The 27,088-nt window shown below is 42.2% G+C and overlaps 1 protein-coding gene across 1 annotated transcript; it reads left to right on the forward strand.

The window, feature by feature from the left end:
- Positions 1-11,803: 11,803 nt before the first annotated feature.
- MPC1 (mitochondrial pyruvate carrier 1) lies at positions 11,804-21,094 on the forward strand. The gene is made up of 5 exons (XM_031612936.2): positions 11,804-11,998; positions 14,910-14,913; positions 16,744-16,840; positions 19,260-19,392; positions 20,121-21,094. Exons 1-5 carry the CDS (start codon positions 11,928-11,930, stop codon positions 20,137-20,139), a joined length of 324 nt encoding a protein of 107 aa, XP_031468796.1. The 5' UTR covers positions 11,804-11,927; the 3' UTR covers positions 20,140-21,094.
- The last annotated feature ends 5,994 nt before the right edge of the window (positions 21,095-27,088 follow it).

Below are 27,088 nucleotides of genomic sequence, written 5' to 3' on the forward strand. Positions count from 1 at the left end.
CTGATGGTGAAGTGGGACCACTGGGTAACAAGGTGTGCAGGGGGTACCTGGGCAGTACCAGGCAAAACTGACAAAACATGGACCATGATTTAGCATTTTGTTTACAGGCTCCACATTCATGTTTACAGTAACTTCTGAAGCTTGTGCTTTCTACGTTTCCTGTATGAGAAGGGCAGCTGGTGTACAGATATTTATTATGTTTACCAGCATTTCCAAATAGATTTTTTTATAGTACATGGTTTTATGAAGTGTAATATTTTTATAGCAGATTGACGATCTTTGGACTTTCTATACTGTTACACACAACTGTTTCAAACAAGCTCTTTGCTCCCCTTTCTCTCTGCACTGTTTCCAGTGCTGCTGTGCTGCTATACTGCTGGCTTCAGCTGCTGCTCCCACAAGATGACAGTATTGTGAAGCCACACAAACAGACTGCAAAAAGCTGTGAGCGGGTGAGAGGGTGGGCAGTGTGCTGGGACTGGCCAGAAGGCTGAGCTGAAGCAGGATGAGGGCTGGCTGTGGGGAGATGCCTCAGTGCTCACCTGTCTGTACTCTGTCGTTTTGGCTTGGCATGCCTATGTTTTCCTTCCTTTATAAAATAATAAAAAAAAAAAAGAGAGAGAGAGAGTAAAAGGGATCCCGCTTGGTTTTGCATGATGTCTTTCCAGTCCCCAAGCACTGTCCATGCTTGAATGTCAGGTGTGGTGATAGTAAAGGCACATCTTTACCTTTCCAAGTCAGTCTGGAGCTGTTACCTCTGTGCAGCCTGAATTCTCAAGCCTCTGATTTGGGAAGCAACAAGTAATCCAACCCTCCACCAGCAGACAGTTCAGCCACCAGGCATATTTGGAGTCTCACTGCCAGACAAATGCAAGCATTCATACAAGCTGCCTGACATGGATCTCCTCTCAGAGACTTCCTGTGGCACGGTTCTTCTGGCAAGCAGCCAGAATAGCCTATTCTTGCTGAGCTTACAGGTGACTGCAAAGCAAAGCCAGCCTGTCCTCCTGGGAGGAGCTGGGCCTGCCTCCCTGATATTACCACCATTAGAATTCTCTTCCCCTCTGTGATATCCAGCAGCAGATTACAGAAGTGGTGAGTCCAGATCAGGAACTGCATTTGGTACCAGACATGGAAAAACTGCATGCAATCCATGTCCAAGTAAGCATAACCAAGGGAACTTGGACTTCATATACATGGCACAGCATTTTTGCTGTGCCCGTGGGTAGCCAGATGCCTCTGTTCTCCTGCCAGCTGCTCCTGTCCTCCTCCTACTTCTATCACTTCTTTTCTCTGTCCCTAACAGAAGTGACCCTTTCTGTGCCTTTACTCCTCGTGGTCCTTCACCACTAAGACATCTGTATGTCTCCATCCTCTTCCACATGCCTTTGTGCCTTCCATAGATCCTTCCTCCTTTCCTTTATCAAGCTTTTCCCCTGAAAGGTCCATACGATGGCTTGTAGAGCGTCTCCTGGGAGGCAGGACAATGACTGCTGCACCTTAAAGGCAGGCTTTTCTGGAGAGCCCTTATCATTGAAATGGGAAGACTGATAGAAAAAAAAAAAAAAAGAAAAAAAAAAAAAGAAAGTATTCCTCTCGCCTCCCTCTCCCCTTCTAATTCCTCCTTTAACATATTCAGGGTCAGGAGCAACCCAAGCTTAACCAGTGTTTGTCACACACAGCTGTGCAGAGGACATGGTTAAAAGTCACTCCTATCTGAGTAGCATCTCATTCACAGACAGCACAACTGCAGGCTGAGGGCATCAGACTGTAAGAGCAGTAAATAGCAGGTAGTAATAATAAAAGCTAATTTCTGAAAATCACAAGCACAGATTTTTTGCTAACAGCTATGGAGCAGAACAGAAGACACGAATTTTTGTCTATTCAGGTTGACCACAGATTGCTTGCAGTGCACTGGCCGCTGATAGTGCTGCCTACCCATTTTCCAGATGCAAGGCAGAAGAATTGGATTCTATCCGTTCATCCAACTGGACAGGAGAGCTCCTTGTAGTGCTCTCACTGGATGTTTTCTCACTATCCAAAGCTGGCCTGAGCCCAATTCCATTCTTTTTTGGGGAAATTAGTCTATAACAAGGCTGGTGAGTCACACAGCCTGTGGTGAGGCTGCATGTTGTGCTGGCTTGGCACACTTCTGTCTCATTGATTCTTCCTATTTTTCATGTTCTGCCCTCAACAGTAAAAGCAGCCATGGTCACAAAACTTCACACCTTTCTACTGCAGAAAAAGTGGGCTTGAATTCTAATGCTAGCCTCCTTGTTAAGACATGCAGACAAAGACTCTGTGATTTCCAGTGCATTTATTCAGGCTTTCTGATTATTGTGCTGTTATCTGGGCTTATTCTTTCTGCTTATTGTAAACTCTGCAATAATCAGTTATTTGTTTTACTCATCCATTGAGGCTGACTGCTTCTTCAGCTGTGAGTCAGTGTCAAGGGTGAAGTGAAGGTGTGTATTTCCTTAGCATTTGGCCTATACATGCCAGTGGACTTCAAGTATGAATCTCCACCGTTATTACCTGAGCAACACAACCAAATGGGACGCAGCAGGGATGTCACCCCCAGCGTCTGTCACCGCCTCCCCCTGGAGTCAGAAGCCTTGTACTGATTGTTACAGGTTAATGCATAGGAGAACCACCAGAGGGCCTCAAATAAATATATTACCAGCAGGAATAAGACCTCCCTGTACAAAGAGGTGAAAAAGGCTTAAATCTTGAATAAGCTCTCCGATTAGAATGAAGCTGTCTTAGAGAGAGTGACAAAATAGATCACAAAAGCTTCAACTCTTAAATTCCCAATACTTGGAGCCAAGTGATGACTCACGAACTGAGGGTCTCCATGCAGCTTCTGCACATCCATGAGGTATCCCAAGACATATGGATAGGTTGGCTGCAAGATCCTAATTGTAATATCCCAGGTATTGAGAAAGGAAAAAAAAAAAAAAAAGGTGAAGAAGGGAAATAAATTGTCAGTGACAAATGCAGCTGTTCATAATAACACATAGTGACAGTGCAAGGAGCTTCTTCAGGCAGAACACCACCACCACTGTAACACTTGCACATGTACAAATGCACACAGCCCCAAGATGGGTAAATGTTATCATTTCCCCATTTTTAGTAAATTCTAACATTTTCAAATAGTCCCAAACACTGTCTAGTGAGAGCTGTTCCACCACTGTGACAAACAGCTTCCCTGAAGTGTGAAGTGGCAGAATATGTATTGATCCCATCAGAGTGCCCTGATGTGGGGTGACAGTCCCTGTTTTAGCCCAAAAAGTCTGAAAGAGCCTGTATAGATGGAAGCCTCTGCCGTGTTCCCGGGAGGTGAGGTGTGTGGGTTTGGCCAACATCAGTCTGAGGAAGGAGCTGGTGGGGCTCCCTGCACAGCAGTACCTTTGGCAAGCACTGGAACCACAAGGTTTCCACATGGTGAGTGATGATGTTCACGCTGTCTCCTCCTAAGTTTTGTGAAGAAAATTAGCAGCTGTGCTGTGCAGGTTGGAAAAACTGACTTCTGCACAGCCTTCAGAAAGGGCACTCTGGGCAGAAAGCAGCCAAGTCACAGGCTGCTGGCATGATAAGGGCACTCCAATGTTCCAGATTTCCTGCTGTTAGGGTTATGTTGAACTTCCACACTCCTGCATGGCTAATTCTTCCCCTCCTCATTACCCAAATGACAAAGCTTGGCACACGGAGCAGGCCCTGTGCTCCACTCCAGGCATGAAGCCTGTAGCTTGGTGTACAGGCTTGGAGCAGCCAGGAATTGCACAGCTTTGGGGCATGGGCTCTCATGTTTATGTTATAAGGCTCTCAGTGTAAAATAAATAAATAAGGATATCCTTTTAAGTCCTTGAGATCTGAACTGTAGCCTTACCGCTCAATATTAGTGTTTATTAGGAAGATCAATACTCATATAAAAGAGGACCTCTGACTTTCGTGAAGTCACAGTATTTCAATGTTTTCTGATGTGAGAAAGACCTATACCACAGACTTTGGCCACCCATCTCCCTTCTACTTAGCCACATATGGGCACGTGAGTCTACGTGTCTGTTTTCTTAAAAGCAAGCCCATTTGCACCAGTGACATTTTTTTCTGCTGGACTTTGTATGAACCTAAATGACTCCCTGTTGAGTCCTGAGTGACCTTGTAGAAGTCCACCAGGATCTATCGTTTATTTCACTTTGATCCCAGCAGCTTTGGAAAGGACTTTGGTATGTTTACCTTCAAGTTACTCATCTTGCATGCCCACGGTTTGTTTATCCACTGTAGCCCACTGAAATCTCCCCCCCTTTTTTAGCCTGTTAAAGAAATAGGCCAAAGGTGATTTCAGGGCCCCCATCTGGGTTAGCATCACCAATTCCGTCAGAGACAACCTTTGACTTTCTCTCGTAAGTCAGCAGCATCCCAGATACTGTCATGCTCTCACCAGTCACCAGCAAGTGGAAAAATCTCAGCCCACTGAGCCAAAAATTGGCTCTACCTGAAGCAGATTTAACACCACTGTGGATACAGCATTTAAACCAAAGACAGCCCAGGTGTAATCATAGCTTTCTGATTCAAGAGTATTCATCTGCTTTTATATATCCAGGCAGTTGCATTGGCATTAAACGGTTTTTATGTTTTCGATGGCTTGGAAATTGGACTTGATGATCTTAGTGGTCTTTTCCAACCTTAATGTTTGTATGATTCTATAATATTAGTATTCAAGGCTTTCTAAGTGAGTTGCTCTTTAGCAGAAGAAGGACAGGAAGCAGTGAGAAGCACAGAACTGTTCTGATCCACCAAGACTGACATCCCCCCCCTCCTCCCAGCCAATGCCCAGCCTCAAATGGGAGGAGCTGAGATACAGCATATATAAACAGTAGGCAGTACTTTATTTGTGGTGAAGAATACTCAGAATCCGTCTTTTTATCATGTTCTACTGAATTTATATTTGTTCAGTTCAGTAGTGACCTGTGATTTCTGAGGAGAGGGTTATACAGCTAAAATGACTGTCATTAATTAACAGTGCATCTGAACTTCGATCCCTTCAGTTTCTGCCAAAGAGCAGACACTTGATCTCAGTCTCCTTGGACGTTTGGAGACATTTTTATTGGATAAAACTCCTCGAGGTAGTCACAGAAAGCTGGAGAGAAAACCTGTCTCTGGTTCTCCTCATGAAATACGCATGTTTCAGCACATGGTTTGCAAGATGTGATACCTCCCTCACAACCTCAGCCGTGCTGTTCATGATGTCACATCATCAATTCTCCTTCCTTAGAAAACTATTTCTACCTTTTATTTTTAAATCCAGCTGGAGTACTCCACAGTCTCTGCTTTTGCAGCCCAGTTCACCTCTTTGGGAGGCGTGGCCTGCCAGGTGAGTGCTGCCAGTTTTGCCTGCTCTGCTCCATTGGAGATGACAATTACAGCAGTGAAACCACATATGACATGTATATGGCATTTAACTGTAAAAAAAGATTCTCCTGCCTGAGTGAAGGAGGAGAATATTGCAATGTGGTGTTGCAAAAAGCAGTCCTCTTACCCCAGCTGACATGATTTTGCAATATACAGTACAGAGTGCACCTGACTGAACAAGCACTCCTCAACCCTTCCTCCTCAAACACAAGCAATAATTGCTTGAAGGATACCAGCAATGCAGCACTGTGATATTAGAAACAGCAGGGCAATCATCTTCCTTATAAGGATCTGATATGGACCTATGTTGCAAAACCTGGCTGATTCTAAGCAGCCTTCCAATACATGCTTATATTTAAAAATAGAGCCTGAAATGGTCTCCTTTGAAGCACTGTTAAATAAATAAACTGGAGAGATGTTCTTTAGCCCAGGAAAATAAATCTTAAAACACTTAATGTCAACTTAGCCTTCACAATAGTAAAAGATCAGATAAAAACAGCCAAAAATACTGGAGGTGAATACAGCATGAAGTCGGATCAAATAATTCCAGCCATAGTTCTGGCTGCTTTATTGTGTGTGACTAATTTAGGACTCATCCCAGAGAAGCTACATCCTCCTGCTGCCCTGCAGCTCTGTTGCTTTCAGCATGCACCACATGCACTGAGCGCTGCCAGTGTGGGATGCAGCCTTTGTCTACAACTGCTTGGCTTACAGGGATAAAAACCGCCAGGAGGAAATTGGGCTTAAGCAATAACTTTACCATAAGCTCACGTATGGAAAGGCATAGGAGTAGTCTGTTTGGTTGGAGTTTCTATACTTATACCAACAGACCGTGACAGGGCCAGAGTTTGCTCAATATAGTTCATAATAGTGGGAATAAAAGTTTCACATGTTCAGACCTGCCTGACCATAACCAGTGACATCTGAGTCTTTCTGCAGGGAAAGTAGGGAAAGGTAGTGATAATTGCACCAATTACCAGAAATAGCTTACGTTCTGTGCTGACAAAATACTTTTTTTCTTTGTTATAGGCAGAACCTCTTGCTTCAGTTCCTGCTGCCAGCTGTTTCTTGGCTGCCCAGTTATGACAGTCAATGACTATAGTTGCTAATTTGCAGGTACTTACGTCCCAGCAATCCAAATTCTTTTTCAGATCCATTTTGCATCTATTTTTCTCTTCCCTTCTCAACCTTGTCCCTTATAATTCCCACAACACAGTGTTCTTTTGGCTAATTATAAATGTGGGTCTGTCTTCTTTGCAGAGATTTTATAAATATTACATCATTGTCTTCTTATCCTCCTTGGCATTTATGGTTTTTGATTCTTGCTCCAACTTCAGATCCTACTGAGAGCTGCAGATGATGAAATACATGTAGCTCCACTATGTAAAAATTAATCCTAACTAATCAGGTTTTGCAATTAAACTAGTTAACTTGCAGATTCATTGTGAGATCTGCAACCTGTGCGCTGCTGTACTTCTCAGGGCTGAGAAAAATGTGTCTGCATATTTAAAAATGTTTCTAACATAAGATAGAGTCCTTTCTAAAGTGATTTACCTGCTATACACTTTACTTCAATTTTCTTTAATATTAAACCCATTTCCACAAGGATGTTTCTACCAATGTGTCAGACTGACCATGCATCTTAAAGAGTGTATTCATTATTTACATAAGGCAGCCTCCCAAGTCAGCATTTTGAGGTGCCCAGTCAACTTGAAGTTAGTGCTGTATACTCCACATGGAATAACACTTCTCAAACAGCATGCCAGCTCCTAGAAATAATACATCTGTAATCAAAGATAGGAAGACAAATGCAGATGTCACATCAAGCTGCACTCTAACTTGGCTCCATTTGATACTGCAGGCTAACTAAATGTCATAGTCAATGGCTCGAGTCAGCCTTCCCATCTTCCTACTAGACGACTTGTCTCGACCTTAATGAAGTGGTATTTCATTACTACAGAAGATTATGGTAGCAATTCATCTTTTCTTTTTATTTTTTCTGCATCTGTGGAGTAGTAATAGCAGGCAAATAAGACCTAACTCTGAAGTCACAGCTCACTTAACAGCTTACATGCTGTACCCTTGTCTTTCATGCAGCACTCCAAACTACATGTTCTTTCAGTTCCAAAGCACCATTGCTTTTCCATGCAGGTGTTTGTCAGTAGTTGTAATAGATATATCCTATAGGACTGATATCATGTCTTACATCAGAAGTATGACTATTGACTAACATTGGTGCACCATCTCTTCAGTTCTGTGATGTCTGCAGTACAACTTTTTCTTCACTGGTTTCATTGACAGACAGGTAGTACGTTCCTCGCTCCCAGCCAAAGACATGCTGCCATGCATGGCATGCCAACGGGAAGAAAGAGCTGTCCTCAATGGAGAAAAACACAGCAACTGGACTTGCATCTGCTGACATCAGGAAGTATGCATTCCTCAACAGTAGTTTTGGGATGAGAACAGGATGGTCCTTCAGCTGGGAGGCTCACCCCTGCCAAGCTGCACACAGAAATGGAGGATTTGAGATATGGCAAATCCCTTCTGAGGGAAACACATCAGCCATTTGCTAAGCAGAGCTGTCAAGCCAATATCACACCTTCTCTCATAGCCAAAATCTGAGATACTGTGAAAAATTATTAAGGTTTACTCCACCTCGTATATCTATATATGTGTCCATGTGTGCAAAAATGCCAGTGCTAGGTGTGCTAGCATTACAGATTTGGAGGAGTCAAGCTGAAGGTGCCAGTTCATCCCACCAGCTGCAGGTGCAGGTGAGGCCAGAGCCGATGTGTGCTGGCAGGAAGAGATGATGAGCTGTACAAACACTATTTACAGAAAGCTTTTGATTTCCTCTGTTACTGGTGAGTAAGTATCCCATGGAGAGTAACTGCTGGAGAATGGGAGGAGTCTACCTGCTAAAAACAAGGAAGAGAACTCAAGGGCACCAGCAAAGGAATGTGCACTAATAGAAAAAAAAAAGACATAATAGCTGAAAATAAAAATCAAACAAACAGCGTCAGCCTGCAGAAAACAGAATCAAATATGGCAAGGCATGAAATCAGTTTCAATTGTCATGGGACATAGAAGATGACTAAAGAAGTTTGATAAAAGCAATAGAAATTAAAATACAACAAAGAAAATTGCAGATACTGAATAATGCAGAAAAAGCCCACAAAAAGTAAATGCACAGGTATGACAATAACTCCAATAGGTCTAAATCATGAGTGAAGAATGGTAGCATGACTGTTCAGAGCAGGAAAAAAAAGGGGGGGTTGAAATATATTTTAGATGTGTGGTGGGTCCTGATGAAACTTACTTCTAAGAGCCACCAGGCCATAGTAGAAGCAACTTGAGATCACCACTGATCATTGTTCAGCTCATGGAGAGAAGGGGACGGCCTAGGAGCATTTGAGAAGACCAAGTGTCTGAGGAAATGGGGTCAGTAAATTATAAGTCAGATGGTATAACTAATAACCAAAAAGCTCACTAGAATAACTTATTAAATAATCAGGAAACAGTCTGAGAACAAAGTACTTAAAAGTTCACCTAGCATGGACCTGCCACAAACAAATCATGTAAAATCAATCTAATTTCTCTATTTAATAATCTTGGTGATTAACAGGGAAGTTGTGAATGTGATAAAATGAGGATTGTTTGTGTTATTTTTTTGAGGGGGGAAGAGGGTTGAATTGGTTTGGCTATTGACACAGTCCCATATGATACAAGAAACCTAAAAAATGGAATGGAAATATAACTGCTATAAATACATACAGAACTGCAGCAAAAGCCCATTTCAAATTGTTGCTTGCTGCCTCTGCTGCTCAGCTGCTAGGGCTTGTCACTTGGGGCTGGTGTCTTCTGGACACATATCTAGTTAATGATTTTTCTATTAACTGTTTTGAAAACAAAGTGGGATACCTCAGAATTAGAGGACTCTGCACGGCTGGGAAGGCTTTCACTCAAACACTATGAACCACGTTGGAAAGCTGTAAACAAGACTCTGGATGGAGTAAGGAAAGTGATAAAAGATTTAAAAGGCACAGCATGCGAGATAGGGTAAAATGGGCTTGTGTATTCTTGGAAGAAAGACTAAAGAACACTGTTTTCCCAAGCTGGTGAAAGATGTTTTCCTTTTCTTTACACAATGTCAAGGAAAACAAAAGAAGTGAAACACTGGCTTGATGGCTGGGCCCAAAGAGTTGTGGTCAGTGGAGTTAAATCCAGTTGGCTGCCGGTCAAGAGTGGTGTCCCCCAGGGCTCAGTGCTGGTGCCTCTTCTATTTAGCTTCTTTATTAATGATCTTGATGAGGGGATTGAGTGCACCCTCAGTAAGTTTGCAGACGATGCCAAGTTGGGAGGGAGTGTTGATCTGCCTGAGGGGAGAAGGGCACTACAGGAGGACCTGGATAGACTGGATCAATGGGCCAAGGTAAACTTCATGAGTTTCAATAGGGCCAAGTGTTAGGTCCTGCTTTTTGGTCACAACAACCCCAGGCAACCCTACAGGCTTGGAGAGGAAAGCTGCCTGATGGAAAAGAACCTTGGTGTACTAATGGACAGTTGTCTGAATATGAGCCAACAGTGTGCCCAAGTGGCCAAGAAGGCCAATGGCTTGTATCAGGAATGGTGTGGTGAGCAGGACTAGGGAAGTCATCCTGCCCCTGTACTCAGCACTGGTGAGGCCTCACCTCGAGTATTGTGTTCTGGGCACCTCAATACAGAAAAGACACTGGTGTGCTGGAGCAGGTCCAAAGAAGGCCAACAAGGCTTGTGAAGGGCATGGAGAATATGTCCTGTGAGGAGAGACTGAAGGAACACGGGCTGTTCAGTCTGGGGAAAAGGAGGCTGAGGGGAGACCTTGTTGCTCTCTTCCAATACCTGAAAGGTGATTGCAGCGAGAGTGGGATTGGTCTCTTCTCACTGGTGACAGGTGACAGGATGAGGGGAAATGGCCTCAAGTTGCACCGGGGTAAGTTTAGGTTGGATGTCAGGAAACACTTCTTTACAGAAAGATTGTTAAGCACTGGAATAGGTTCCCCAGGGAGGTGGTTGAGTCACCGTCCCTGGAGGTGTTTCAAAGCTGTTTGGATGTGGTGTTCAGGGACATGATTTAGCAGAGGGCTGTTAGTTAGGGTAGTATGGTTAGCTTGTGGTTGGCCTCGATGATCTTTAAGGCCTTTTCCAACCTGAGTGATTCTATGATTCTAAGTATTCTCAGTGAAGGATTTCAGCTAAAACTGTAGCTCAAAAACTACTGACTGAAACAGGCTGCACCATGCAAGATACAAGGAATCCCAGTGCATAAGAGCTTGTTTGCACATACAGGACTGATTTCTGTAGATTCCCTGTGTCGGCACAAGTTGAACCACATTGAGTAGCAACTCCTTCAAAACCCTTTTGGATTCCCTTTTCTGCTTTTAAATAAGCAGCCTAACTAGTCCATAGAAACACACCAGGGCTTTTTGTAATACAGTATGTAAAGGGCTCTTTATATACAACTCTTCCTCTCACACAGCCAAATGAGGGGAGGCTCATATCACGTGCCAGCGACATGTGCAAAGGGGAGGCTGTGCCCAGACTGTGCCTTCCTTCAGATCTGTTCCTCTCCAAGCAAGTAATGCAGCAGAAAAGGGCCACATGGTATTTTTCCAGGAAGTGGAGAGCAGGGAGTTGCTGTGGGTCCCTGCGCTGCCTGCGTGGCCCAGGCTGCACCCAGCTGCCAGCCCAGAGGTAAAGGTGCTGCAGGTCTTGGGAAAGCAGTCGGAGCAGGTAAACATCCATTTTCACTATCTCCAGTACACTGAGCAAAGATAAGCAGTCATTCACATACGGGTATTTGTTTGACCGACCCAAATTATACGGAGAAGGTATTACAGCAGGGTTAGAGTTTATCTCCAAGTCTAAACAAGCAACCTCCGCGAGGGCAGGAAATGGAAAGTGCCTTGCGGGCGCCAGGTCCCGCGTCCTGGGAGCGATGGGGGAAGGCCGAACCCTGCGCTCTCTGCCCGCACACCCACAGTTCGCGCTCTGGGCTCTTACAAGAGGAATTATCCTTGGAAACCACCCCAGCCGTCCACTCGCACCTTCCCGTCCAAGCTGACGCCACACGCGTCAACCACCACCTCAAGGAGAGCCTCGCCAGCCAATGAGGAGCCAGCAGCCGAGCCGCGCGTCCAATAGCGGCTCGGCAGGGCTCCGCCCCGCGGGCTGCGAAGGAACGCCGGCGGCTCAGCCGAGGGCGGCCCCGCGTCGCGCTTCCCGATCGCCCCCTCCCCTTTCCTTCGCGCCGCTTTACGGCGCTCCGCCTTCCCCTCGGCTCCGAGCGGCTCTACAGGCTCGGCTCGCGGCGGGCGGGAGGCGGGGCCGCGGCGGCCAATGGGCGCGGGGAGCGCCGCGCTGACGGAGGGGGCGGCGGCGCGGGCGCTGCCGTAAAGCGGGCGGCGGCGCGGGAGAGCCGTCCGCTGCGAGGGCTGCACGGAAGCCGGGCGCTGCCCGTCTGCTGCCGGGCCGCCATGGCGGGGGCGCTGGCCCGTAAGGCCGCGGACTACGTGCGCAGCAAGGAGTTCCGAGACTATCTGATGAGGTGAGCGGCGGGGGGATGCCGTCCCACCCGGGGGTTTGACCTTGAGGCGGGCGGGTAGGAGCGGGGCGCCGGCGGCAGCGGGCGGACGGGCTGCGAGGCTCGGCGAGGCTCTGCTGGTGACGTGAGGAAACCTTTCGCTGTTGCGGCCGCCCTCGTTGTGCGAGGGCGCCTGGTGGTGTGAGGAACGGCCCTGCTTGGGGCGGGCCTGCGTGGGGAGAGCTTCTGTGGGTGGTGAACGGAACGCCTGCGGCGTGCGGCTCTGTGCGAGGCGGGGAGTGATGCCAAAGCCGTGACCCAAGTGCGGGAAGAGCGAGAGCACCTTCACAGCGAGATGGCAGCCGGAGCAGGCCTCAGCAGGGCTTCCTTCTGGAAGTTCTGAGGGTATCCTGTAAGCTCGGTGGATGTTTTGTGTCATTAACGCTTCGTTACTGTGCTGGCATTCGTCGGGAGCACGTATGCTGTAGTAGTGCTTCGGTCTGCTCTGTAATAAAGGAAAGCAACCGGCTTCTGGAAGAATTAATTGCTCCCTAATGCCACCAAGGTTATCTGCTGAAGTACCACTTTCCTTATCAAAGACTTAAAGGCAGCTGGACAAAAAAAAAAAAATAATAACCAGCTGTATTTCATCCTGGTTCTCGTCTTGAAGTAAACAAAGTTCAGTTATCTGAACATGCACAGGATTCATGCTTTGTAGGATGGGTTCTGTCTTTTGTCCTTTTATTACTGGGTGTGCCACGAAGCCAGTTTAACCACCCAGGGCAGCCTTTCAGCATTGTTCCTACCCTAGGAAAGCAGTACAGGCTCTTGGTTGTGCTTCATACTAACAGTTTAGCTAACTGTTAGTAAAAGGCTGCAGTCTTCTGCTGTAGCAGAAACACAGTGTGTCTTAAGAGCTGTATCCTGGTATATTCCTTCCTGAAAGCTCTTGTTTTGCCAGGCTGGAGAGCTCTGCATCTTGCACAGAACTCCTTTCTTGCCCTGCTCTTAGAGCAAGAGTTTCTTCAAAGCTATGAGACCATGCTGTCTGCTCTAGGAATCAGTATCTAATCACATCAGTAGTTACAGTGAGACTTCCAAGTGTGATTTCTTCGTATGAAACAATGACTGGAGATCCTGCTTGCAACACTTAGGTTGTACATGTTCGTACTTGACCTTTGATAGAGTAACCATAATTGCCCAAAGCAGCAGAATTGATTATATGGTGAGTGGTGAGCTGTTATATCTTAGTGCAATCAGTCCTTGCAGAGGTCCATCAAGTAGCTTCAGTTTCAGCTTCATAACTCAAAATCATGGAAGCTGGTGTAGTGAACACATACTGTTTTTCTCAGGTGGCTATGTCTGGCATTACATCATGAGCTAGCTTCTGGATCTCACACAAAGAAAAGATAAATTGCTTTTAAAACTGTCATAAATAATTAAATGTTCTGCCAATTTCACTTCTGGCTTCTCTGAAGTGGTGTTTAATAGGGATGTGAATGACTGTAAATCATGTAAATATAGATTTGCCCTAATTATGTCTTGAGGTTTTAAAGTAAACGTGGTAAGAATGTAAGCTCTAGGTACAGCTTCTTTTCCTTCTTGTAAACTTCAGCAGCAGTGTTAGCTTAAAACAAGCTGATTGGCATATCAAGGTTTGACATGTTAATACAAAATGCTCTCTTTTTCATGGAATTAAATGTAATTGTTGGAAACTACAGATTTGGAGTGATATCTCTTCAGGGTTAGATATATGCAATTGCACTGTGTCTGCAATAAGGATCCTACAGCATTTGTTGCAGCGTGTTGGCTGCAGAGCTTTGGGGCTGGGTGCATGCTTCTGGAGGAGCTGTGTGACCTTGTTCTGCCCTCTTCTGGGAGCATAATAGCTGTTCCAGTTTCACGTGAGCATGGGGGTGGCTGCAAGACCTTAGCCAGAACTGTTAGCAGCAGGCAGCGTGGTTCTATTTCAGGCTTCTGCATGCATGTGAACAACTTGCACCTTAAAAAAGAAGGTTGGGTTCTGTTAGTGCAAAAACACTCTGCTAAGGGGCTTATTTGAATTTGTTTTTTTTAAAGTTTTACCAAAAAAAAAAAAAGTGGAATGTGCACGTGGCTTGTGAAACTGGCCTGCCAGTTGATTATTGCTGCAGTTAATAAGAAAACAGTAGAGCAAGTGGTTAGGTTAGTCAAGGATGTACTAACAATGCACCTTGACTCAGATTGCTGCTTGTAACAAAGATTCAGCTTGACCTCTGAAGTAGGCCTGACTGTCTGCTTACCATAGCCATTTGGTAAGAGATCGTGGAAGCTATTATGATGAAGGTGATTAATAGTAGTATAGATCAGTATTAATAGTTCTGGTAATTACATGATGGCTTAAATGAAGCCTGTATATTCCTGGTGTGTACATGGCATGTTAGGTCACTGAATGTGTTTATAGCTTGTATGTAATACAGCCATGGTTGGCCTGAGCTTAGTGACAGCGAGACGTCTGGCAATGTTTGGTTTGATCTACTTAAATATAGGTATATGGAGAATTCATTGACTTCAAAGCTTTTACAGTGAAGCTATAGCAGTTTAGCTTTGTTCTAGATAAAGCTTGAGGGCTTTTGACATCTGTTTTAAACCAGCTTAGGGTGGGATTTTTGATGCTTTGAAGCCTGCACGGCAGGAAAGACTTTCTGTGAACCATAATTAGGTTTTTGTTCTGCAAGGTAAATGACAGTAAACATTTCTCATAGTAACAACTCTTGAAGGAAATAACAGTTAAATTAACCAAGGTTGTTGCCAAGATAAGTTACTGACTTATACTTGTCTTTCATTTATTGTGAGCATCAATCATATATGAATTACGAAGGAAACTAATACCTTGTTTCTTTTTGTCTCCCATTTGCTTTTTTGAATGGCAAACAATGATGGCCCACTTCAACAGCACGGTAAGGAGTGGGGAAGGGACTTTGTTTCATTTTCTTGCATGAGTTCAGTAACTTGTAAACTTTTCTGCCTCAGCACTGTTAATGATGCTGCTTGCATTTGAAAAGCACCAGGAGTGGTGCACTAATAATTGCAGATCTAGGCTTTATGTGACTGTCTCACAGTAATAACTAGAAAATCAAAGGATCTTTTCCTGTATTCTTTGCTAAGGAGATCTAATTTATCTAGAGCTGTTCTTCTATATAGCAGAGACACTGGTAGCATAGTAGCTGCTGAATTACCTTGCTTGACTTAATTTTTTTAACCAGCTTTACTTGAGACAATAAATGGTACAGTGTAATTCTATCTGCAGAGTTTTCCTTAACCTTCCAGTTTGCTTCTGAAACTGGAAGTTGATATTTTAGACCCGTTATGCTCTGAATGATATGTTTGTGATGGCTCATAATAGTAAGAATCATAATGTTATGGAAAATTTGCTCATCTCTGTAGACCAAAGACAAACAGGATAGGTGTAGTTTAATTATTGTTTGTGAAAACATCGAAAGGTTGGTTGTCTGCAGGCACTTAAAATTGGATAACCATTTCAAGTGAAAAAAGCTTCACACCTACCTCCCTGGTCAGCAGAGGAAACTTACTGCTGTGGCATCTCAGGTTGATGATGGTTCTACAGTTTGTGTAACTGGAGGTGGTCTGCAGTGTATCATCTGTGTTGTGATGGCAGTTACACAAAAACATGAAGTTGACCTGAGCTGCCTTTCAAACCAGAAGTCTCCGGTAAACATAGAATGGCCTGGGCTGAAAAGGACCACAGTCATCATCGGGTTTCAAACCCCCAAGCCAACCACCAGACCAGGCTGCCCAGAGCTGCATCCAGCCTGGCCTCCTGGGATGGGGGTATCTACAACCTCCTTGGGCAACCTGTTCTGGTGCGTCACCAACCTCTGTGTGAAAAATGTTGACAGGGTTAGAGCCTTAAAGACCTGTTTTCTGAAATTAAATTGCTGTTTCAAGAATCTTATTTAAACAGTAGAGGTCACAAATGTATACTGCCTCACCAGTTACCTTTTGTGCTCTGATTTAGTGTGATAACGTGAATACATTTGTCTTAACCATGATTTGCACAGTAAAGATAGTCAATGTGATTAGGTACTTCTTGTTGGCCTACTTGCTGTCCTTTAAATAGTTTCAATAAAGAATTGGAAGAAAGTATCCTACATACTGCTGATATTTTTATTGTAAATGCTCTTCTGTTACAGCAAATACTTTGTGTGTAAGTTACAGATACATTTCTTCACACTATCTAAACATACCTGTGAAGTACAGATACCATGTAACCATGCAGCTATTCTGAGTTATGCCATTTTCTCTCTGAGTCTTCAGCTGTTAAAGGTGTTGATTTTTTTCTATCAGCAGAAATACAGTAAAAATAAATGCATTTGTTGCAGCCCTTGAATACTCCTTTAAATCTGAATTTGAGCCAATGCAGTCTGTAGGCACAGAAATATTGCACTCTTTTGCATATTGCACAAAGGTCAAACTACAAATGATGCGTAACATAACATCCCATTTTTCTGTATAGGTTCTAGTTAAGTTACTAATATTGCAACCTAAATTTACAGGAAATGAACATGGCTTTGTCAGAGTCTAATTGCAATCTTACAAGCTGATATTCAGACTGGTAAAATGTTGCTCTTGAAATTTCAGTTGCAAGAAACTTGAATGTCCCCTGACAATTCCCAAGTATTAGAGTATCTCCAGTATCTCTATTTGGGGAAGAGACAAAAGCATGTGCTTAATTGGTATCTGCAAAGCTTTTTTCTTTTCTTTTACAGCACTTTTGGGGGCCGGTAGCCAACTGGGGACTTCCTGTTGCTGCTATTAATGACATGAAGAAATCTCCAGAAATCATTAGTGGCCGGATGACATTTGGTAAGTAGTGAGTTAAGCATCTTCTCAGTGAACTAACTGTAGAACACCAATTTCACACTTAAAGCAGTGTGGTATTAATAATTTCTTATTAACTGATGATCAGAACAGATACAGATATTAAAAATCTTGCTATATAACCTTGGTGGCCACTCATACTGAGTTACCAAAGAGTTGCAAAAGTCTTTTGCAGAGCTTTTCAGCAACTTTTTTTTTTTTGTGAAGAGTCCTGGTGCATAGTTTTGGTCACCAGATTGAAGTATTAATAGTTTTGGTATCCTCTACTAGTGCATGCAGTAGTTCAGAATGCACCCAGTACTATTTGCATCAAGGATACCAATACAGTGTGATTGGTGTGAGACTTTAAATGTAAACAGTGACACTGAAGAAACATTAGTGCTTGGTCTGTGGGGTGCTAAAAATACCTGAGGTAGACTAACTCTTTCCAAGCAGTTACCTGAATGTCAGGAGGCTATTATGGCTCTTAATGTGATGATGTAAGAATTTCATTTTTAAATACATAAGCAACAATTGTTCTGCCTTTTTTTGCCTGTGTGTAGTCTTTGCCTAAGTGTCTTATTTTAAGTTCTTCTGTATTAATTTACTTTACTAAACAGGTACTTTAATACTAGTGTAATTGCAGTTACACTGATAAAGGAATTAACAAGTTAATTCCAAGTAATTATTCTACCCCAAGCAAAATACCATTGGGTTAAGGAAATCTATTGCTTCATCTATACTAGATTCTACTTAGAGTAATTCAATCTATTAGTCTACTACCCTAGAGATGAAAGACCAGTTTAAATATTGTCTCTAGTATAGTGATAGTGTGTTTAGCAAATAATTTTTGGTGGCAGATACCCAGCTCAGCAAAGTTCAGATATTTAAGACAGAAACAGAGCACACTGTAGTTCTGCCTTAGTTGCTTTAGCTCCTGCCACAAAAAAAAAACACTTATACTTTAATTGCTGTATAGCTTGAAGCTCATTAGCAAACCTAGTATTTTAGAAATACGATCTTTGTCTTGATATTTGTTTTCTTGTCAAATATGTCCAAATAAATACTTGCTGATTTTGCTTTTTTATTACCCAAGTTACTTAAAAAATTATAATAATTGAATGTAGACATTCAGCTACGGAATATGCAGGATAAAGTTTGGAGAGTGAATATTTGTTAATGCCTTTTTTTTTTAAAGTTGCAGCTACTTATTCCTGCTCCTGGTTTTGATCTGACTTATAGCTGAACAAAAGTTCATAAGTATGAAGTAGTTACTAGGCTGCCCTTAAACTAAAAGGTTTTCTATGTGTGGAGTCAGACATCAAATTACTGGACTCAGAAAAGCTTGAAGTGATTCCATGTGCTAAGTACAAATAACTCAGTGTGGTCTTGTAATGAGCTAGACCTGAATAAGTCTAATTCCTTTCCTTTATAAAAGGTGTTATTTATGGTTCTTAGAGCTGTTAACGGATCTCTTAAGTTCTTGCCTAAAATAAAAAGTATTTGGTAGCAAATCCTATTTTTTGTATTGGTTCTTGTTCACTACAATTGATAACTCCGATATCTGAACTGCCATTTTATAATCAGAACTTATTAGTAGTTCTCTTATTAAAAGGTCACAGGACTATTAATAGTTCAGAGTGTGCTACTTGCAGCATTGAAACTTGTGATGGTAATAGCATCTGGTTGTGCTTACTGCCCTTTTTAGGGTACTTTTTACAAGTATGTCTAGGGTGGTATGTGTACAAATATTTCTTTCATCTTCTATGTTCTGAACCTGGGCAAAAAAGCTATTTAGTTTGAAAATTTTCCTGATTTTTTTTTTAATTCTTTCTAAGCATATTGGAAATCTAAAGCATGAACTCTGCGAAACTTGTGACTTAATAGGTTGTAATTTCCTGTATTCAAATGCAATTATGGCAGGAGGGTGGATTGAGACTATTTCTAGCCTTCATGGAAAGCAGGTGAGAAACCTTTATACTTCTGAATGTTCATAATTTCTTGTGGCTGGGAGCATCTGGGAGCTTTTCCAGTAACAACTATATGCAAAGTAAGTAGTTCTTAAAAATACTGTCCTAGAAATTTGTCAGGTTATTTGTTGTCATATCTCGCTGGTATTAACAGGACTCCTTTTAATTTCAAGCTGAGATAGTTTAAGTCATAACCTAAAGAAAGCTTCAGTTTTACCACAACAATATGAAGGTTTGTGATGATGCCAGCCCCACAATTTCTTATGTAGTAAAACTACACTTGACACTTTAAGGATCCAATGCAGAAAAATGCATAAGTTTCTAACACAACTGGAAAACTCAAATGCCAGTGAGAAGCATTCTGTGTATTGTTACATTTTGCTGGTTGTGGAAATAATTTCTCAATAAAATATAATTATTTAATATAATCCACTGATATCTATTATATCTTGCAGCACTGTGTTGTTACTCCTTGACTTTCATGAGATTTGCCTACAAAGTGCAGCCAAGGAACTGGCTTCTCTTTGCATGCCACTTGACTAATGAAGTTGCACAACTTATTCAAGGAGGGCGACTGATCAAATACAGGCAAGTTCTAATTTAACAATGGGAAGCTGTAAACTGATGGCACTCAGGATACTCTTTCAGTGGCTTTTACTTGTGGTGTAAGCTGCTGTGTGGCTTCTGGGCTTGTTAATAGGCATGCAGAAGGTAATGAAGAAAAAGCTTGTCACAGGTTTAAAATGTGATTTGTCTTGCATGTCCTGTGAGCTTTGGAGGGGGTCTACACTGAAAAGACTGGAAGGTCATGGATGCAGACAAGGCTTTCAGCAGCTGCTGGCATCTTTGGTTTTTGCTTAATGTATTATGTTGATTAGTCCATATGTCTATTTCAGTGACTCCTGAGACTGAAACAGTCATAAAATGGTGAAGGGGTGAATGTCTGAAAGGTGAAAAGAAACTAAGCTGACCAATCTTGTATGTATGGGGTAGATCTGAGATTTAATATTTTGTATCTGGGGAGCAGATTGCAATTCTTGCACTTCCATTATATAGTAATACAGATACAACCCCAAACAATCCTGATGAATCAGAGCTATGGTTTTTCTCTTTTAAGAAATGCATCTGGTGAGATAATGTCTCCTGATCTAAAAATTAAAGGAGACTTAGGAAAGTTGCTACTGGATCTGCCTTTTTAGAAATAACCAGTTAGGTGTCTGACATTCCTGAAGTTCTATTGTACATCCAGACTTTTGCTAACTGAAGTTCAGTTTTGCTCTTCTAATAAAAAAAAAAACTTGTTCTTCTCCTGGCAGGTTGGAGAAAAAGAACTAAATATCTGACTTGAACTAAGCCAAGGAATATGGTCATCCTGAATTACAACCAAGGAAGATCTGCCATCTACAGTTGCTGTGACAAAGACAATGGGGATAAAACAAAAGCACCTGTTGTGAATGACCCCATCAGTGATATTTCAAATTTTTATCTTGCCTTTTTAAAAGTACTATTCAGCAATGGGAACCACTGCTTCTAATGTTTTGTTGCCTTATTTGTCCTTAGTAACTACCCTTCAAACTGAGTTTGTTACTCAAACAACCAGCACTATTTGAAAACCAATTTCTTATTATGAAAATAAAATAGTTTGTGATGGCTTCACAAACATTTTTCCAAATTAACCGGAATAGAGGTCAGTAAAACAGAACTGTAGGTGGTATTATTCTATATATTAACATATACTTAAAAGCCATTTAACTTGGGTGCATTCATTCCTAGTCTCTTTTTTTTTTTTAACTTAAGCAGTGTCTTGCTAATCTCCAAGAACAAATGCATAGACACAGCCTGGAAGCAGCCAGCTTTCCCTCTTACTGCATGCCTTGTCTCAGTAAAGAGACATAAAGGTAACAATTTAAGTCGCACATTACTTAATAAAGATGGTGAAAACCAAAAGCATAGCACTGAATGAAGGAAGGCAACAAAGTCTGATACTATTTTCCAGGTAATTCTAATTTGTTTTACTACTGCTTGAGTTCTAGATGTATGTAATCTTTATTCAGTCAAGAACTTACTTAACTTAATTTGTTTGAGTCTGGGATGTGAAGGACACAAGGTGCCTTTCATTAGTTTTTTGGTGTCACTGAAGAGTGATTTTCATGCATGACTTGCCTGAAAGTTACATTATTGTTAAAAATGTAGATGACAAAGAATGTACATGGTGGATTTTATTTAGGTGCAGTGTTTTGAACAATAAAACATATTCCAAATGGCAATAAACCATCTCAAAAATTGTGAACAGTTCTATTTATCATACTGTGACATCAAATCCTAAAATGAAATTTTAGGAGGGAAAGCCTGTTACTATGATGACATGGAGCAAAAACAGACTAGAAAAAATAAATGGCGTTATCCTTTGCATGTGGTGAGTCGAGGCAAATATCCTCTGGATCCTATTACCTAAAACTTCCTTTTTCCTTAGGAGAAAGGAGATGAAGATTTGACTGAATACTCCAGCTACAGTAGACAGTGTTGAATTTGTACTAGTTACTCAGCTATGTAACATGCAGCATGTTTCTTTTGGTTACCTGGACTGTGATAATGCAGCCTGTACTAAAGGACTTGCCAGCTATTGCAGGCTAAAAGACTTGAATTCTAGGCTAATATTGTGTTGTTCCTAATAGCATAACAGCTGAACAATGTAGCAGGTATACAGTAGTATACAGTAGTCAAATGGGGCATGCCCTGCTAGATGAGTAAAGCAAACACTGACAACTTGCTAAAGCTACTTGCTGCTTTGAGAAGTTAGTGCATTGAGCTGCCCCTCCAGTACTGTTGCATGGTCACAGAAAGTATCTCCTATCCCTCATTTTTTTTTTTTAATTATAGAGGAGAAATGTTAAGCTTCTTAATATGGGTAGTGAGATGAATGCAGGCAAGGTTAACTGCTTGCCTTAACGCTTAATAGTTTGTGTAAACTTCTTTGTGGAGAGGGAAATTACTTACAGATACAGTTACTAGAGTTCACAGATGAGATATAGTGGTTTTGGCTTTTGGGTGAATTTTGCAATAAATCAAAAAAAATCAAATTCCTACCAGTCATCTAATGCTTTGATTGCTGTTCATTAGCTTCTATTGACTTCATTAAATAGGGAATAAATGTTTACAAGAGTATCTCCTTCCATTTTCCTAATGTGTAGTAGCACGGACTGTATCTTCTCATGTGTTTCCTACTTTTTTCCTTTTATCTCTCTATAGCCACTTACTAAGGCAAGGCTTAACTTCTTTCATACTGGAGTTGTACAGGGGTGAATAGCAGGTGCCAGTTCCTCTAGTGCGGAATACTGAAACACATTGGTATTTGAGCATTTTGAAGATGGTATTTTGGAGCAACCTGAAATAAGCACACTTTAGAGAAACTGAAGGTCTTTGCATTATGAAATCTGAACAGCTTAATGAAGATAATGGCTTCCCTTTTTTCACTCAGGATGTGTTGAATGAAAGTGGAGAGCTACTCCAGTTTAACTGATTAACAGTAATCCAAAGCTTGTGCTCAGTATTTGCATTACAGGGCTTGTCTCTACATGCTGTTATTTTTGGAACAGCTATTTGGTTTTAATTTCACAGCTTGCCTAGTCTCAGTAACTTTTCAGCAGTGGGATACCTCCTTTGCTAGAAACCTGTTCTACTATGGTTCCAAGCCCTTCCCTGAGTCTATTGTTCCTACTTCACAGTAGTATTACAAGGAACCACATAGCCTTTCCTGTCTTGCTGCAGCCTCAGTTGCTGCTTTGTTTCATGTGATCAGACAAAGGAATTTATCACCTTTCTGAGTAAGTTGTGTTGGACTGCTGCTAAGGAACATGGCACCTTTGGGAAGCTGGGTGGGTGGCAGTACCAGGGATACTCTCAGTCTCTGTCATGCCCTCTTGCTTCCCAGACTCTTGACCCTCTTCTTCCAGAGGAGACTGAGACTAATTGTCTGCTGTAGCATTAGAATAGCTTGTGACTTCTGTTGTTGTGAGATTAATTATTCTTGTTCTAGAAGTTTGCTGATTTATAATTCAAACATGGAGGTCATTTGGTAGCACAGTAATAAATTACAAAAAAAGCCATAACTGTAATTGTGGGGCCGGAAGAGAAGAAATTGCCTGAAAGATTTCTTTAATTAGGTTACTGACAGCTGCAGTGAATTTGGTTCAACTTCCCACAAATGCCACGTGTTATATATTCATTTTGGTTACTACTGCTGTATTCTATGCATTCTTTTTTTCATTTTGCTTCTCTGGTTCCTATGAGTGACTTTTTCCTTCTTTGAAAAGAGCAGGAAATATTATTTACTGAGACTACTGCCAACATAGTTCTCCAAGAAAACGCATTCCTTATATAACGTAGTTTCTTATAGCATTGTGGGTTACCTTTGTTCTCCACACAAAGCACAATGGTAACATCTGAGCAAGGACAGCAGCATAGAGAACTGTGGGGAAAGGGATGGAAAAACTCTCAGCCATGTTACAGGCTGAGGGAAGATGACAAGGACAGGAAAGTTAACTCCTTGGGGCTAAGAGAGGCTTTGGAGTAGAAGTGTTTAGAAAACGCAGTGCTGGATTAGGACAGAGGAGCCTTTCAACTACTCCAGTGCTTTCCCTTAGCTCTATCTGTGAACGTCAATATAAACAGTAGCGTGGTCTGATACATAAGGCATCAAAAGTGCTTAATTCAATTACATATGTTTCTGGTGTAGACAAGCCCATTTTACACTGGCATGGCTGCGTACACGTTACTGCTTTACATGCCTGTTATAAGAAAATGAAGGGAGAAAGAACAGCGGGAATAAAAAGATGAAATAGTGAATAGCAACATTAATATGTTCACAGGTTGGCTTAGTACAAAGCCATTATGAGTACAACTGTTTCTTTATGGTAAGAGGACAAACTGCCAACATTATAAAGTGGTGATAGCAGAAGATTCATACACACAATTATTCTTTTGTGTCCTCAGCCCATATCTCATAAGACAATTTGGTTCCATGTGCTTTTGAGGAAGAAAAATGCTAACAATGCATCTGTAGTTCTGCCTTTATAGAACTTGAATATTCCTGCTTTTATCTTAAACAGGGACTAAAAAGTTAATTGTGATCAAATGAGGCATTGCTGCAAATTTCCTATCTTTGTAAAGTGAAATGAGGGTTGACACCATTTCTTTAGTAAATAAATTGTGAAAGAATTCTTCTCTCAACCCAATCCAAGAGCAGCCAGTGCATGCATTTTGCCCCTGTGGTAACCATTCATTAAAAAAAATGATGTCCATAAGATCAACCCAACAGCAAACAAAGTGCAGAAAGATGGGCTGCCTGGATACCATGCTCTTTAGTGTCATCACCAAGACTCTGTTCTTTCAAGGTCATCACTGTACCCTTATCATATGACCTAACCCTGGCCATGATATCACTTTTTTTTTTTTCCTACTTTTTCTCCTTCTCTCTCTTCATTCCTTCTCTTTTTATCAGCAGATTTCAAGTAACTATGGCAACAAGCCTAAAAACTTTCAGCCTATTCATTATTATGAAATCTGGGTTATGTCGTTTGCATAAGTGAAACAGTTACACGGGAATAACTGCCCCGAACTCAGCCTTGGTGCAGGTAAAAGCAGTGCTGATTATAGCAGCACTGGCAAGCATTTATGTGATTGCTCTTCTTGGCCTGCTGTAAAGAAATGTGTATTGTCACAAAGCAAACCACTTATGGTTTTGAAAAACGTTAATACTTTTGAACTAATTTAACTCATGCATTATCTGAGGCAGAATCAGGCTGTAACTTGTTTTTGTTGGTCGATACACAGGGCAGTTGGAATAGACTCTCATCATGCTTGTTGTCCTTGGAGTTGTGTTAACTGAAGAGATGCCTTGTCAGAGTGGTACTGAGGTAAACGAGACTGGTATCCTTGCTCATCCTTTGTAGGAGATGTGGTGGTGTGAAATCTTAAAGCTGTTTCCTGGAAGGACAAGATATTAATCTCCTCTAACCTGTCCCTCTGCAGTCTGCTTGGATCCAAAATCGTGGCTTAAGCACAGAAAGATCTTCAGATTTTAACATGTAGTAATGCTAAGGGAAAAAAGAGAGATTGTCTCAAACATTCCTCCCTTGCACGTTCAGGAAGACCATGTCTCCTTGTCCCTGAGATCCCAAGGCAGTTATTCTGTTTGTTCATGGGGCAGTCATATGAGGCAGCAATTACAAATAGTTCTGCACATGCTTCATGTTATGGGTCACCTGGAAGCACAGGTGAAAGGAACAATGTGATCAGTAATCTAGTACTTTGTGTTTTTGTACTGTAACTTGGTAAACATTAGCATCAGCTCTCAGCCAAGTTATTGCTAGGAAGAGGAACAGGTTCAAAGGCTCAAAGATCTGGCAAGGTACCCACTGTTGTATCAATTAACCAAACCTCTGTGATACCTGACCGGAGTGTATGATGCCACTTTCTCTGCCACAGAGAAAGATGAACTCACAAGGCTGTTCATTATGTTCTTGTGTTGGTTCATTAGCCATTATGAACCAATAAAGGTTATTATCTTTCCCTGCAAAACTTTCCAGCAGTTCACAAGAACCACAGACTACTGTGCCAACCACTTTGGGAAGCAGCTGTTATTTCTGCAGTTGCTTTTTTAGACCTCAGCTCCCCACATCAGAGGACTGTGAATGAGTTGAATGTCTGACACTAACAAAGTGATGACTGGATCTGGAAAGGTTTGAGTCACAACAGAGGCAATTACCATGAAGCTGTACGAAGTCACTGAGTGCATGCTCTACTACACAGGTCTGTGACTCTGGGAGAAGTGCAGGAAGCAACAGGCAGAAGCAGAGGGTTTCCTGAACTGAGGCACAAAAAAGTAGAAGCATTTTCTAGCTTTTACTTCATTGCTCCTTGTTTTTGGATCACCATTACCTGTCACTGTTAAAATAGCTGTTTAGGTTCTTCTAAAATGTCCAGTTTCAATGGATTGTAATAATCCAGAAGATTGCTCTAAATTTTAGGGTTTTTGTTTGTTTGTTTGTTTGTTTTTGTTTGTTTCCCACCCCCCACCCCCTTTGGCTGTATTTATTTAAATCTAATAGGGGAAATGAAAATTAAAGCCTTGAAGATAAAAGCTGTGATTTCAACAACCCATGACAACTATACTTTGGAGGCAGCACAGGCAATGTGCCTCGAATATGAAGGTCTTGACCAGGTCATCAGTTGATACTGACAACACAAGAAATTATGTTAAACTAAGATGGAAGATTTAGGTTAGGTATTAGGAGGAAGTTTTTTACTCAGATGGTGGTGATGCACTGGAACAGGTTTTCCAGAGAGGTTGTGGATGCCACATCCGTGGAAGCATTCAAGGCTAGGCTGGATGTGGGTCTGAACAGCCTGGTCTAATGGTTGGTGATCCTGCCCATGGCAGGAAGGTTGAATCTAGATGATCTTTGAGGTCCTTTTCAACTCAGGTGATTCTATGATTCTGTGATCTAATGCTTGTTTGAACACCATTGAGCCCTGGATTGCCATAAAGCAGAGTTCAGAGAAGAGCATGCTTTTTGCATCATGCCAGATCCCCATACCCACACTGCCAAGAGGACTTTTGGGAAGACACCGCTGGAGACACCTCTCTGGCCTGCTCTCCACAGCAGCCTACATCAGGAATTCCTGGTATTAGCATTTCAGTGTCCAAGTTGAATTAAAAGGCTTGGCCTTGCTATGAAAAGATAACAAGCTGGAGAAGAGGTGTGTTAGGCTTGTGGCATTAATCTCAGCTACAGAGAGGTGACATACATCACTGTGGAACCGTGGCATGAGCAGACTTAAGGCAGAAAACACAAACACAGAGCTGCCACAAGTACTATGGCCTCAGCCTTGGCTAACTGCATGTATTATACCACAACAATTCAGTCTCCCACAGTTTCTGCACCCTGCTGCACAGCCCTTTCCCCTCCCAGACAGAGTGGATTAGAGGCTGATGGCGTGGTAATGGTAGTGCATCTAAAAATACTCTGGAAGACATCAGCAGGTCACAGGAGCACACTGGACATTCAAAGCAGGTGGCAGTCAGCATGGTCATCACTCAGGAAAACACTCATTGCTGTTTCTGGCTCCCTTCACACACTGCCATGCATGAAATGTGCATGGTAGCCTTCCCCTAGCCACATCAGTGGTCCTGCTCCTGTGACTTTCCTTGGCCATGCACAACTTCCTCAGAGATCACAGTTGAGCAGTCAGCTGAGCAGCCACTTGTGTTCACGGGGCTGGG

Source organism: Phasianus colchicus, chromosome 2, assembly GCF_987193195.1.
Source record: "Phasianus colchicus chromosome 2, bPhaCol1.hap1.1, whole genome shotgun sequence".
NCBI classification, from domain to species: domain Eukaryota; kingdom Metazoa; phylum Chordata; class Aves; order Galliformes; family Phasianidae; genus Phasianus; species Phasianus colchicus.

Excerpts from the sequence above, each read along its gene's own strand:
- MPC1 (XM_031612936.2), top strand. The coding sequence starts at position 11,928 with ATGGCGGGGGCGCTGGCCCGTAAGGCCGCGGACTACGTGCGCAGCAAG. Across the intron at positions 16,841-19,259 it reads TAGTGGCCGGATGACATTTG|CACTGTGTTGTTACTCCTTG; the intron begins GTAAGTAGTGAG and ends TATATCTTGCAG.